Source organism: Arvicola amphibius, chromosome 6 (assembly GCF_903992535.2).
Source record: "Arvicola amphibius chromosome 6, mArvAmp1.2, whole genome shotgun sequence".
Classification (NCBI taxonomy): Eukaryota; Metazoa; Chordata; class Mammalia; order Rodentia; family Cricetidae; genus Arvicola; species Arvicola amphibius.
This window is the reverse complement of record NC_052052.2, coordinates 19,920,636-19,935,016: the sequence shown is the minus strand read 5'-3', so window position 1 is coordinate 19,935,016 and position 14,381 is coordinate 19,920,636. Positions and strand designations below refer to the sequence as shown.

At 40.8% G+C, this 14,381-nt stretch overlaps 1 protein-coding gene across 4 annotated transcripts in view; it reads left to right on the top strand.

Annotated features, from left to right (window-relative positions):
* Eya3 (EYA transcriptional coactivator and phosphatase 3) overlaps nucleotides 1–14,381 on the top strand; it is an 85,836-nt gene that overhangs the window by 54,925 nt on the left and 16,530 nt on the right. For all 4 annotated transcript variants that reach the window (XR_005285737.1, XR_005285736.1, XM_038332912.1 and 1 more), the window contains 4 exons: nucleotides 1,031–1,167; nucleotides 7,068–7,151; nucleotides 10,211–10,300; nucleotides 12,828–12,886. Coding sequence is in view for 2 of the 4 variants with exons in the window: in XM_038332912.1 (XP_038188840.1) it covers nucleotides 1,031–1,167; nucleotides 7,068–7,151; nucleotides 10,211–10,300; nucleotides 12,828–12,886 (370 nt within the window). In the remaining 2 variants the exon portion in view is untranslated. The remainder of the gene's footprint in view (nucleotides 1–1,030; nucleotides 1,168–7,067; nucleotides 7,152–10,210; nucleotides 10,301–12,827; nucleotides 12,887–14,381) is intronic.

Sequence of the window (14,381 nt, the reverse complement as noted above, 5' to 3'; positions counted from 1 at the left end):
TCCAGCCCCCAAAAAAAGGATAGAGATTAGTTCTTCCACGTTGGGCTAGAGATGACTTTGCAGTTAAAAGCACTGACTGTTCTTCTGGAGGACCTGGGTTCACTTCCAGGCATCCTCATGGAAGCTCACAACTGTCTGGAACTCTAGTAATTTTAGGGGATCTGATGTCCTCTTGTAACCTCCTGGGGCACTGCATATGTGTGGTACACAGACATACATGCACACAAAAACACTCATACATATAAAGTAACAATAATAATTTTTTTAACTGTAAAAATTTCTCTTGAAAAAATTTTTTTAGATTTATTTATTTTATATCTGTGTGTGTGCTTTGTGTGCTTGTAGGCCCTCAAAGGTCAGAAGAGGACTTTGGGTCCCCTGGAACTGGGGTTACAAGTGGCCCTGAGTCCCCATGTGGGTGCTGGGAACTAAACCAAGTCTCTTCAAATGTAGCAAGTGTTCTTATCCACTAAGCCATCTCTCAGTAAAGGGTATTTTCTTCATAAATGAAATTGTAAGGTCCTTTTTTCGTGAGGTACATTGTTTAGATTTAGGGATGAGAGAGGGGGTGTTAATACAATTAAACTCAAGGTCACAAACATTCTGGCCATAAATAGGCATAATTTGTTGTTTGCTGTTCTTTTGGGATATCTTTAGGAAGACAGATACTGTCTCTGTAGGTCAGTGTTCTCAACATGTTGGTCGTAATCCTTTGGGGTTGTCCAATGACCCTCTGACGGATCACCTAAGACTTATAAGAAAACACAGATATTTACAGCACGGTTCATAACAGTAGCAAAATTACAGTTATAAAGTAGCAATAAAAATACTTTTTTGGTTGGGGGTTACCACAACATGAGCAACATGTTAAAGGGCCACTGCATTAGGAAGGTTGAGAACCACTGGGACTTCTCTCTCTTCCCACATTCCTTTATTTTGAAACCCTATTTTTTTAATGTTCCTCATGCCTTATCCCCTCCCTGTGGTTCTCGTAGCTTGTGAGTTACTATCTCGCTTTTCCTTTCAACAGACTCGTCTGCAAGCCCATCTCTGTCCCAGACTACACCAAATAAAGATGCTGATGATCAGTCCAGGAAGAATATGACTGTCAAGAACCGGGGCAAGAGGAAAGCTGATGCCGGTTCCTCCCAGGACAGCGAATTAGAAGTATGTGAAGAAACTCACTGGCGTTACCTATTCTGTTTCCTCACTTCCTGTCAAGTGCATGTCTGGAATTTGCAGAGATAATGTTGTTGTATGCTGTGTCCACTTGAACTCCTGGTGGGGGTTGGCGGGCAGTGAATTGGCCAAGAGAGGGAAAATGTAAGTAAAAGAAAATTCCTCCATGTGCAGCCCAACTTAATTATCCCTTCTTGCTGTTCCACCAAAGCACTGAAAAGTCTTTTCTGATTCAGGATAGCTTTAACCAAAAGAGCAAATTGTTCCCCACATTCAGAGGACAGGAAGGAAGGATAACACTGCATCTTAGGAGAAAACAAAGGGAGCTATGAATGATGTCATACTGTTTCCATTTGGAAATCAAAAAAAAGAAAAAAAGAATGAGTGAGTACATGTGTGAGACACACACAGATCTGGTGATTGCTTCATGAGAGTGCCAGGGACCCATGCCGGGCTGAGAGCACGGTGGGGACTTACTGTCGACAGGGAACCATGCCAGACTTACTGTGGGCATAGATTTCAGTTATGGTTGAAAAAATAGAAAAACATAAAATTCTAATGTTAAAATTTTTACATTACCTTTTTTGTAATTTTAATTTTTCTTTGATGTGGTTATTTGAAGCAAAGAAATAAATTTAAATGTGCTCTTTGCCTCAGGTAAATTGAAGCTGTATCTGCCTTTCTCTTCATTTTGGAGAGCAAACACAGCAAGAAATAGGGAAAGTAAAGTTCTGATATCATTCTTAATAACTCCCCTTTTTAAAACTTGTACCAAAGAGTACATTATGCAAAACTTTACCATTTATGCTGGATATAGTACACAGCTGTAATTTCATGACTTAAGGCAGGATCAGGAGATCAAGGTCATCCTTGGCTGCATGAGTTGCCTGTGACTCCACCTGAAGAAAGGTTTTAAAGGACTTATTGTTTTGTTATGATATGAAAATTGTATGTATGAATTTTTTTCTTCTTTCTTTTTTTTAAAGATTTATTTATTTATTATTTATACAACATTCCTTCCGTGTATGCTTGCATGCCAGAAGAGGGCACCAGATCTCATTACGGATGGTTGTGAGCCATCATGTGGTTGCTGGGAATTGAACTCAGGACCTCTGGAAGAGCAGGCAGTGCTCTTAACCTCTGAGCCATCTCTCCAGCCTTTTTTTTTTTTTTTCTTTTCTTATGTGTGAGTGTTTTGCTTGCATGTAAGTCTGTATACCACAAACATGCCTGGTACCTACAGAGGACAGAAGAGGTTGTCTGATCCCCTGAGACTGGAGTTAGAGACAGTTGTCACACACATGGGTGCTAGGAGTCTAACCTCTACGTGAGCAGCCAATGCTTTTAAGTACTAAGCCATGTCTCCAGCCCAGCTTTACCATTTTAGGAGCATGATTCAGTGTTATTAAATATATTAGCCACCATTTCTGGAACATTTTTGTGTTTTTATGTTTGCTTTTCTTTGAGATAGTCTTGTTCTTCTTTGAACTCCTGAGCAACCCTGCCTCACCCTCCTAAAGTGTTGAGATGACAGGCGTGAGCCACTCTGCTCTGGGTTCAGAACCTTTCTTAATCCTAAACAGACTCAGCACCTCTTTATTAAACAGCAACTCACCATACTCTTTCCTGGCCCATGGCAACAGCTGTTCTCTCTACTACTGTGAGTTTGCCTGGTCTAGATGTATCTAAATGTGAACATACAGAGTCTGTTTTATTCTGTCAGGCTCATCTCATTAGTGCAATGCTGCAGCATGGATCATAATTTCTTTTCTTTCCGTGGCTGAATGATACTCCATTTTGCATGTGCATGCGTACTGTATCTTATCTTGTGTCTGTTAAAGGACTCTTTCATTTTTTAGGTCAATGTGAATAACGAGGCTTTGAATACTTTGTACTACACTTCTTCCGTTTCTTATCCAGCAGTGGAATTTCTGGATCTTATTCTGTGTTCAAGCTCTTAGGAGTCACTAGACTTTTACACGTTACATTCCCACCATTAGCCACATTCTCCTCAGGGCTTGCTATGTCTCTCCTCCCCTTTTAAATTGTGTTTTAGGTGGTGGTGAGACAAGGGCTCCCCTCATAGCTCTGGCTGACTTGGAACTTACTGTGAAAACCAAGCAAGCCTAATTCACAGTAATACACCGGCCACCTCCCCTTTTTAAAATGAAAGCTACTTTATTGGGTGTCAAGTGATGTCTCACTGTAGATCTCCTTTGCATTTCCCTAATGACCAATGAATGGTATTGAACCTCTTTCCATGACCTTGAGTCCCAGAGCTTTGTAGTGTTTTGAAATTAAAATGCATGACTTCTCCAACTTAGTCCTTTCTCAGGGTGGTTTTGCCTGTTTGGAGTGCCCATCAGGTTGCATGTGAATTTTTGAACAGTTTTTCTTTTTTTTAAGCTCACTTTATTTTAAATTGTTAGTAATTAAGCTCAATAACATGTAAACACTGTTTTAACTCGAGTTTAACTTTCACACTGTGGAGGGGTTGGAGAGGTGGGTTAGGGGCCAAGGGTACTTGTTGCTCTTACAGAGCACCAAAGTTTGGTTCCCAGCACCTCCAGGAACACCAGGCATGCACATGGTGCTCAGATGTAGAAGGGCAAAACAGCCATACACATGAAATGAAAATTTTAAGTAAGTAAAAAGAAAATAGTGGAGATTTGGATGTGATTCCGGCTGTAGACTAGCATGGCTGTCACCACGTTAGCAACGTTGTCTTCTACTCTGGGGTATTTATAGTTCTCCATCTCAGCAGTATTTCAGGGCTCGGTGTATTGTGCAAATCTGTTTTATTAGTTAAATTACTCCTGAGTGGGTTTTTTTTTTTTTTTTTTTACTTTTTTTCCAATTTTTATTTTATGTGCATTGGTGTTTTGCCTGCATGTATGTCTGTGTGAGGAGATCACATCCCCTGGAACTGGAGTTACAGACAGTTGTGAGCTGCCATGTGGGTGCTGGGAATTGAACCTGGGTCCTGTGGAAGAGTAGCCAGGGGTATTAACCACTGAGCCATCTCACCAGCCCGAGTGTTATTTTTTTTTTTTTTTGGGGGGGGGGGGGGGTTTGTTTTTTTTTTTTTTTTTTTTTGGTTTTTTTTGGTTTTTTCGAGACAGGGTTTCCCTGTAGTTTCTAGAGCCTGTCCTGGAACTAGCTCTTGTAGACCAGGCTGGCCTCGAACTCAGAGATCCGCCTGCCTCTGCCTCCTGAAAGCTGGGATTAAAGGCGTGTGCTACCACCGCCCGGCCCGAGTGTTATTTTTCATGGGATTGATTTTTAATATTTTTTCAGATCACACATTACATTAAAACATTAGGTTTGTTTTTATTTTTAATGTATTGGAGACATTATTTTATACTCATTTTTTAAATATACATAATGAAAAGGCACTGGATTTTTGTCACATTCATTTTCTGTATCAATTCAGAGTATCATGTGTTTTCCCTCTTTTATTGTGTTGCACTAATTAATTTTATGTATTGATTGAACCATTCTTACATTCCAATATTTTTATATGTTGGGGAATTTGGCCTGCTACTGTTTTTCATGCCAGCGTCGTTTTCCACAATGCTGTGGTCTTGTCTGGTCTTAGAGTAACATCGGCTTCACTGCATGAACTAGGAAGTGTTCCTTTCTTTTCAGTGTGTCTATGGAAAAATTTAGGAAGAATGCTGTTAATTCTTACTTAAATAGCTGCTATAATTCACCAGTGAGGCTACTGGGTCAAGGTCTTTTGTGGGGAGGGGGGTCTTTTTTTTTAATTTATTATGTATACAATATTCTGTTTGTGTATATGCCTGCAGGCCAGAAGAGGGCACCAAATCTCACTACAGATGTTTGTGAGCCACCATGTGGTTGCTGGGAATTGAGCTCAGGACCTTTGGAAGAGCAGGTGATGCTCTTAACTGCTGAGCCATCTCTTCAGCCCATTGGGAAATCTTTTAAATTACTGACTTCATCATCTTCTTACTACTGGCAGGCTTTACCAAATTTTCTGCTTTTTCTCAAGCCAATTCAGGTTTTATTGCAGTGATATTTTTATTTGTGATCTAACAAATAAAGCTGGCCTAAGATCAGAGTGCGGAGCTAGCCAGCTAGTTAGGCATAAATGCCAGGCAGTGGTGGTGCACACCTTTAATCCCAGCACTTGGGAGGCAGAGACAGATGGATCTCTGTGAATTCAAGGCCACCCTGGGCTACACTAGAGTGAACCAGTCTAAAAGAGAAACAGGAGCCGGGCAGTGTTGGCTCACATCTTTAATCCCAGCACTAGGGAGGTAGAGACAGGAGATGACTGGGTGGAGAAGGAGCTCACTACATTCAGCCTGAGGATTCCTGGAGGCAGGATCTTGCCACCTTCAGTCTGAGGATTCAGTAGAGGTCTCTCTAGTGGTTGGCTCCTTCTCTGAGCTTTAGGCATTTACCCCAATATCTGACTCTGGGTTTTTATTATTAAGACCAATTAGAATTTGTGCTACATTGTATTGTGTGTTTCTTAGAAATTAAACTAGTTCATTGGCTATCCAACTTGTTGGCATACAACTGTTCATATTTCATAATTAGGGTCCATTTGTCTCTATGAAGTCTGTAGCATTGTCTGCACTTGAATTTATGATCTTAGCAATTTGGATTTCTGTCTTTGTATTTATTGGTAAATGTCAATTCTGTTGATATTTTCAAAGAACCCACTGTTGCTTTCTGTTGGGGAATACTATTTTCAGGTGTGTGACTTTTGTTTACGCTGCATTTGCTTAACTCTGTGAAGCAGAGTATAAATAGGAGAAAATCTGGCAAAAGGTAGTCAGGATAATTTAAGATAAGAAAAGCTGACTTGTTTCTTGCCAGCTTTTTTTGTGTTAACCCATCTACTTTTTTTCCTCTGGGTTTTTATCTTTCTTTACTTCTTTATACCTTTCTTCCTTCTCCATGACTTGCTGTGTAGCTGGCCCCCTCTCCTTGTTCTCTTGTTACTCCTCTCCTCCCAGATTTCTCCATCTATTTATACTCTGCCTGCCAGCCCCGCCTACCCTTGCTTCTGCTTCGCTATTGGCCGTTCATCTCTTTATTAGACCATCAGGTGTTGTAGACAGGCACAGTAACAGTTTCACAGAGTTAAACAAAAGTCACACACCTGAAAATAGTATTCCCCAACAGCTTTTATTGGCTTTCTCTATTACCCTATTCTTTCTTTTGGTTCTTTCTACTTTATTATTTCCTCCCTTTTGGTAGCTTTAGCTTTAGTTTGCCCTTTTTGTCTAAATAGTATGGTATGGCTATAATTTGAGATTTTTCTTCTTCTTGGACTGTGGATTGAACCCGGAGCTTTAGGCCTGTAAAACATAAGCTCTTCTCTGAGACTTTCCACTCCCTTTGTCTTCCCTTTCTTATGAATTCTTGCTGTGTAGCCTAGATTGGCCTCTTTCTCCAGTTTTGGGGTTGCAGGCTTTTTTGGTACAGGGTTTCACTGGGAATCTCTGGCTAGCCTGGAATTCTCTGTATAAATCCAGATGTCCTCAAACTCAAAGAGATCCCCGGCCTCTGCTTCCCAAGTGCTGGAATTAAAGGCTTGCTTTCATAACAGCCTCTTCCTTCTTTTTTAATGTATGCATTTACAGCTAAAATTTCCCTTTCAGCATCTCCATCAGTGTGTCTCATAAATTTTAATATGTTGTATTTGTTTTCATTCATTTCAATATATTTACATTAATTACTACCATTCATCTCTAACTTTATTTAGATTTCTTTTTTGGACCATTGATTGTCTAAAATTGTGTTATTAAACTCCCACGTATTTGTGGGCTTTATTTTTTGGTTTTGGTTTCTCATTTGATTCCACTGTAATTGACAGATAACTCATTTTTTGTCTCCCCCCCCCCCCCCAGCGGGTATTTCTCTGGGACTTGGATGAAACCATCATCATATTTCATTCCCTTCTCACTGGATCCTATGCTCAGAAGTATGGAAAGGTAATTCAGTCTTTTTTTGTAACTATCCCTCCTCTGGCAAGATGAACAGCTGACCTAACTCCCAACTATTAAGGTAGAAAATCCATTTTCTCTGCTGCCTGTCTTGCCCTATTGACTTTTTGCTTTTATATATATGAATATTAGTGATTGGGGCTCAAGAGATAGCTTGGTGATTAAGAGCACTTGCTGCTCTCATAAAGGAGCAACAAGTTTGGTTTTTGGTTTGATTCCCAGCACCCACATGGCAGCTTACAACATCTGTATCTCCAATCCAGAGGATCCAACACTCTCTTCTGCACTCTGCTGACACTGAATGCATGTGATGCAAAAAAAGACATTCAGACCAAATACCCATACATATAAAAATTAAAAATAAAGCTGGGCGGTGGTGGCGCACGCCTTTAATCCCAGTACTTGGGAGACTGAGACAGGCAGGTCTACAAGAGCTAGTTCCAGGACAGGCTTCAAAGCTACAGAGAAACCCTGTCTCAAAAAAAAAATAAAATAAAATAAAAATAAAAAAATAAAAAAAAAACCAAAAAACCCCTAGTACTGGGGATCAAACCCAGGGACTCACAAATGCTAGGCAACTAGCCCTTCCTTGTTGACTTTGAACTCTCCATGTATAAGCCTGACCACATGGCTGCCAGGCAGGCCCCATAACTAGGTAGGTTTGATGGTCAAGCTAGACACTTGATTAGTAGCAGTACTAAAAGCTGAAGGTGTTCAGGAGTGCGTCTTCAGGTTGATGAGATGGCTTAGCAGGGAAAAGTGCTTGTCGCCAAACCTGAGTTCAGGCCTTGGTGAAAGTGATGAATTAATTCCCCACAAGTTGTCCTCCAACAATGTGCATGCCTAAACACACATAACAAAATAAATAAGGAGTATTTTTTTAAATATTTATTTATTTATTATGTATACAATATTCTGTCTGTGTATATGCCTGCAGGCCAGAAGAGGGCACCAGACCCCATTACAGATGGTTGTGAGCCACCATGTGGTTGCTGGGAATTGAACTCAGGACCTTTGGAAGAGCAGGCAGTGCTCTTAACCACTGAGCCATCTCTCCAGCCCAATAAGGAGTATTTTTAAGTAATTTTATAAGCATTGAAGTGTAGGAATAAGACTCACTTGAATTTAATGAAATCTCAGGGTTATATATTCCAAAGACTGACCTACTAAGCCTTAAATCCCTAAAGTATTTCTCTCCCCTCTCTCCTCTCTCCTCTCCCCTCTCTCCTCTCTCCTCTCCCCTCTCTCCTCTCCCCTCTCTCCTCTCTCCTCTTCCCTCTCCCCTCTCCCCTCTCCCCGAGACAGGGTTTCTCTGTTTAATAGAGACTTATTGTTAGGTATGATGCTTGGCCTTAGCTTAGGCTTGTCCCACTAGCTCTTTTAATTTAATCTAACCTGTTTCTATTCATCTATGTTGTGCCTTGGGTTTTTTTTTTTTTAACCTTTCTTTCATTCTGTATGCCCTACTTTCCTGCTTCCTCCACGTCTGCCTGGCCCCTAGCATCTCCTTTTTTGCCTTCCCCAAGCCTAAATTCTTCCTCCTACTTCCTCACTCTGCCCGAAGTCCTGCCTATAGCTCCTCCTTTTCTGTTGGCTATTTAGCTTTTTATTAGATAAGTCAGGTGCCTCTGGCAGGCAAGGTAAAATAGTAACACATCTTTACATAATTAAATGCAACACATCTTTATAGTTAAACAAATATTCTGCAACAAATTAAACATGTAGATAAAATGGATTTCTAAAATAGATTGTTGTTGGGGGCTGTGGACCTCCAGACCCTGAATTTCCTGTAAACAACTTGTTTTGCAGCTGCTCTGAGCACAAGACCCTCAGGAGTTCCTGATGGCAGGGGAGTGGTTTCTGGTGGGTTTGGCTGGGGCGTGGCTATCAGTTAAGGATCCCTATATAAACTGCCCTGAACCACAAAATTGGGGAATTCAAAGATGACCAGTGTCTCTGTGTCTATGTGTGTTTGTATATTTCAATCTCTAGCCACTTGCCCAGCTCGCAAATGGTCCAGTAGTGCAGGCGGTACGCTACAGGCTACAGGCATAGTACACATACGTAGTACAGGCGCTACAGGACCATAGTACACGTAGTATGGATGGTACAGATTGTCACATGATTTTTGTTAAATTTATTTTGTTTTGAGGCTAGGTCTCATTCTGTAGCACAGGCTGGCTTCTAAATGTCAATCATCCTTCTGCCTATAAGCCTCCCAAGTGTTAGGATTATAGGTGTGAGCCACTACCCCTAGATTTAAAGTAGATGTGCTTTTTAAAAACTGAATTGTATGTTTAATCTTGAGTGTGAACATTACTGTAGCAGAAGCATGAGCTATAGGTATGTCTTTGTCGAGGCAGGGTCTCACTGTGTACTTTGACTGTCCTTGAGCTCAGTCCTCCTGCCTCAGCCTCCTGAGTGCAGACCTGTGTTTCTCCACACATTATCTCCAGGATCATGTTTCTTCATTTCTAGAAATAAGTTATAAAAGTAATTGTTCACTGTCTTGCTATTCCCAATTATCTGGGATTGCCAGGAATCTCTTCTGCAAGTACTTTCCACGGTCTGAGCAACTGACAAGCTCCAGAACTACATCCCTAGACCCCTTAGGAAAATAGTTCTGTTCTAAGTGACGTTGCTTAGTTTTAAAGCAACCTGCGATGGTTGTCCTGTACATACTTTGACTCTGGCCTTCTTTATTTTCTGGCTGATAGGTTTGTTAGGTTTCCAGTGTTCTGTGTGTCATAGGAGCAGAAAGGGATGTGCACATTATAGTAGTAATTTATATAGTAATTTGAATTTATGAAAATACTGGTTTCTAAAACTGAAATCTTGACATTTTTAGTAATAACTGTCCATAGCCTCTATATTCTGTAATCCCAGGTTCTTATAAATGTTAGTGAAATTGTATAAGGTTTGAAGTATTGTGTGTGACCAGTATTGTTTTGGACGTGGCTCAAAGTTGTTTCAAAATATCTGAAAGTTAGAACCAGTGTTGTGACCAGAGTTGTGGCATCAAACACTGTTCTCCTTTTTTGTTCCAGGACCCAACAGTAGTAATTGGCTCAGGTTTAACAATGGAAGAAATGATTTTTGAAGTGGCTGATACACATCTATTTTTCAATGACTTAGAGGTAAGTGGTTTGAATTGTTTTCTGCTTCTGTGAGGTGTTTTGCTCTGTTGTCGCCAAGCTTGTATTTAGAAGGTGGGAGATTAGATAAAACAGAGGTGGAGAGGTTTGCTAAGAGGACACCACAGGTGTCTTTCTCTGGGAAGAACAGTGTCACAGCACCAAATCTTGGTGTGCTACTTTGTTTGTTTGTTGAGACTGGCCTCAAACTCACTACGTAACTGAAGACGGCCTTGAACTTGTGATCTTGCCTCTACCTTCTGTAAATCTGCTAGAATTACAAGTGCAGGAGTTTATGCAGTGTGAGCAGGGATGTCTGTGTGTTAGTCAACCACTCTACCAGCTGGAGTCTGTTGAAAGAGTTTAGAAGATGTTTTTAACAGATTTTTAAGCACAGGAGTTAATAGAAAGAGTAGTACTAAGAAAATTTGTGGATTTCTCAGAACTGCCCCTTTGAGACAGGTCTGGTGACACATACCTGTAACACCAACAATTGGGAGGCTGAGGTAGGAATATCATGGGTTCAAGACCTGTCTCCAAAAAATAAAAATTTACTATTGTTTTGGTTACTTTATTTGGGAGTAAAATACAGGAACACTATTATAAAAGTCAGTAATCCAATATGTTATTAAATAATTTATAAAACATTTCATTGCCCTTACAATCGCTTTTGTTTGTTTTGTTTTGTTTGAGTCGATCTCACTATGTAGCTTTAGCTGGCCTGAAACTGTGTAGACCAGGCTGGCTTCGAATTCACTACCTCACTTCTAAAAGTAGTGGTTTTGAAGTAAACATGTTATAAATACACAGTAAGCCCTGTTCTTTAAATGCAGACTAGTTCTCCAGCAAATAAGATTCCTGTGGCTCTAACACCAGTGATTTTACCTCAGCTCTACAATCCTTTAAACCTGCCCTCAGCTTCACTTGTTGACAGATTGAGACAGCAGACTTTATAATAGTAAGTTTTAGTTGAAAACCTACTGTGTGCCAATAATTATTTCCAAATTGTAATGATTTTCTAGACATAGTGAGCATTCAGGACCGAAAGTTCTGGAAGAATTTGACCTGAATGTGTTCCTGCCCGCCGGGTCAGTAGTTCTCAACTTTAGGGGCATAAGAGTCCCATGAGTAGTGTCTTAAAATTGGAGATTTTAGGACTTCAATTCCAGAAGTTCGAGTAGGTCTGCCATGCACCCAAGAATATGCACTTTTCCCCAGGATTCTAATGCAGGTGCGTTAGTAGTTCAGCTAACACATCAAGCAGCCGGTGAGGCAGTTGGTACATTTGAGCTTAACAGAAAATCCCACTCCTTCTAGTCTCTTTCTACCACTCAGCAGTTGTCTGATCCTGAGAAAAATCATTTCACCTCCCTTTAGAATACAAGTTCTAGATCTAGCATTGACTTAGATGGCCTGTGCTTATGCATATATTTACGTAGGCATTTCTGTTCCAACTATTCTGTTTTTGTTTTTTGTTTTTGAGATTTGTGTATTTAATATGCTCTATCTGCATGTACACCTGCGGACCAGGAGAGGGCATCAGGTCCCATTACAGGTGGATGTAAGACACCACCTGGTTGCTGGAAATTGAACTCGGGACCTCTTGAAGAGCAGCCAGTTCTCTTATGATACCATACTTCAACATCTGTTTCATCTACAAAAATTAATTGTATACAATCCAGGCAGTGGTGTGCAAATCTTTAATCCCAGCATTTGGGTGGTTAAGGCAGACAGATCTCTGAGATTGAGGCCAGCTTGGTCTACAGAGCCAGTTCCAGGACAGACCAGGCTACATAGAGAAACCTTGTCCTAAAAAAAGATACTAATTAGGTACATGGTTCAGTGATTAAGAGCACTTACTGCTCTTCTGAGGACCTGTGTTCAGTTCCCAGCAGCTAGGCCAAGTGCCTCACAACTGCCTATAATTCTAGACCTAGGAAATCTGATACCCCCTTCTTGCCTCTATTTCTAGTTTGCACATATACATCTACAGACACACATACACAAAAATAAAAATAAAGTAACCGGGCAGTGATAGCACACACTTTCAATCCTTGCACTTGAGAGGCAGAGACAGGCAGATCTCTAAGTTCAAGGCCAGCCAGGTCTACAGAATGAGTTTCAGGACAGCCATGGCTACACAGAGAATCTCTGTCTCAAAATAAAATAAAATAAATCTTAAATGATGTAAAGGAGATCTAAGCTCTGAGTCCTGCAGCATATCTTGTAGAATTTACAATCTATTTAAGATCATAGAGGCAGAGACATGGACAGTGTGAGGGGTTGTGGTGTTCCCTTCACCTGAGGAAATGAACTGTTCCGAGCAGAATTGAGTGACAGAACTGGGAAGGGAGGTTTCATAATACTGTCTGCTCTATATCAGCTCTTAAAGTACTTGGACAATGGAGAGGGCCATGTGCCAGAGAGATTACAAAGTATTTCATCCTTCTACCATTGTATGTGGTCCTTACATGGTAGTGATAGCACTTCTCTTCCCTGGAGTGAAATAGTACATTTTGTCTTTTAACAGGAGTGTGACCAGGTGCATGTGGAAGATGTGGCTTCTGATGACAATGGCCAGGATTTGAGGTGTGGTAAACACGGTGATGCCTTGAACATCAGTACACCCAGGATGTGCACAACACTGAGTGCAGAGGAAGAGAAAGATGAGAACACTTGCTGTCTACTGTTAGAAGAGTCCAAAGCCAATGTAACTAACCATGACATATGCTGAGGCAGCGGTAGAGAAGTGATGGGAGCAGAGCAGGAAGTGGAGTGGTGCTGATCTGTGAGGGGAGCAGGTGCAGGCACCTTTAGAGAGGCCTCAGTGATGACCTCAAGAAATCTCAGGTGGTAGTGACACTGGATGATGAGCCAGCATCTCAGAGTGAAGAACATGCTGGTTTCCCTTCACATAGATTTTGTGTCAGGGGAAGCATGCTTCTAGACTAGGCGGTTGTAGTTGCACATAAACATCAGGAACTTTTCCCCATAATTGTGGAGCTTTGATGGTGTCAGGACTAACCCTACGAACATAGTCAACTGTCGTATTGTTGTGAAAATTAAACCAGGGCAGTCCCATTGGCAACTCGGTCTCCTCATTCCTCTGGTTGGCTACTCTTTCTTCTGACCCACTGATCCTTTAAAAAATACATATTATTTCTTGTCGTTCATGTACAGTTGCATGCACACACGCTTGCTTGTGGAGGTCGGAGAATTCCTGTGCACTCAGTCTCTCCTACCTTACTGATATGTGAGGATTGAATCCAGTCACCATGGTTGTGTGGAAAGCACACTTACTCACTGAGCCATTCCAGTGGCCTTGACCTGGTGATCTTGTCTAAAAGGCACCCAAACATTTAAAGACTTGAGAAGAAAAGACTATCCTATCTTTTCATGTTAATTTGTTTTAATGTTTTATCCCTTTTCATAGGTAAAATGTTCTTTCTTGTGTCGTCCCTAAAATTAAGCATTTCATCTATGTTTGGTGTGTGTTAGTTTGTTTTTCAAGACAGGGTTTCTTTGTGTAGTCCTGACTGTTCTGGAACTTACTCTGTAAACCAGGTTGGCCTCAAACTCAGAGATCTGCCTGCCTCTACCTGCCGAGTGCTGGGACTTAAAGTGTGTACCACCACACCTGGCTCATCTATAATTTCCTAATGGCACAGCAGAGCTAGACACTCCTGTCCATGTAGCACTAAGGAGGAAACCCTCTCTCGCAGACAGCAGCTACTCATGTGTTTTGCCTTAATGGCTGAGATTTCATTTGTCTCTTGGAAGCCTCCTGTTAAGCTGTTTATGGCTTGTTTGCTTATATATTATTGTTTGTTTTCTTTTATGTGTGAATGATCCAGTTTCCTATTTTATGTCTTAGCAGCTTTATTTTTTTTTTTTATTAATTTTTTTGAGACAGGACTTTTGTATATAGCCCTGGTTGTCCTGGAACTTGCTCTGTAAACCAGGCTGTCTTGGAACTGAAATCCAACTGCCTCTTGCTGGGATTAAAGGCATGTGCTGTTGTAGAATGTTATTTTAACTAGGTAAAGATGTGTTACATTTGTTTATGCTGCAGAATTACTTCAGC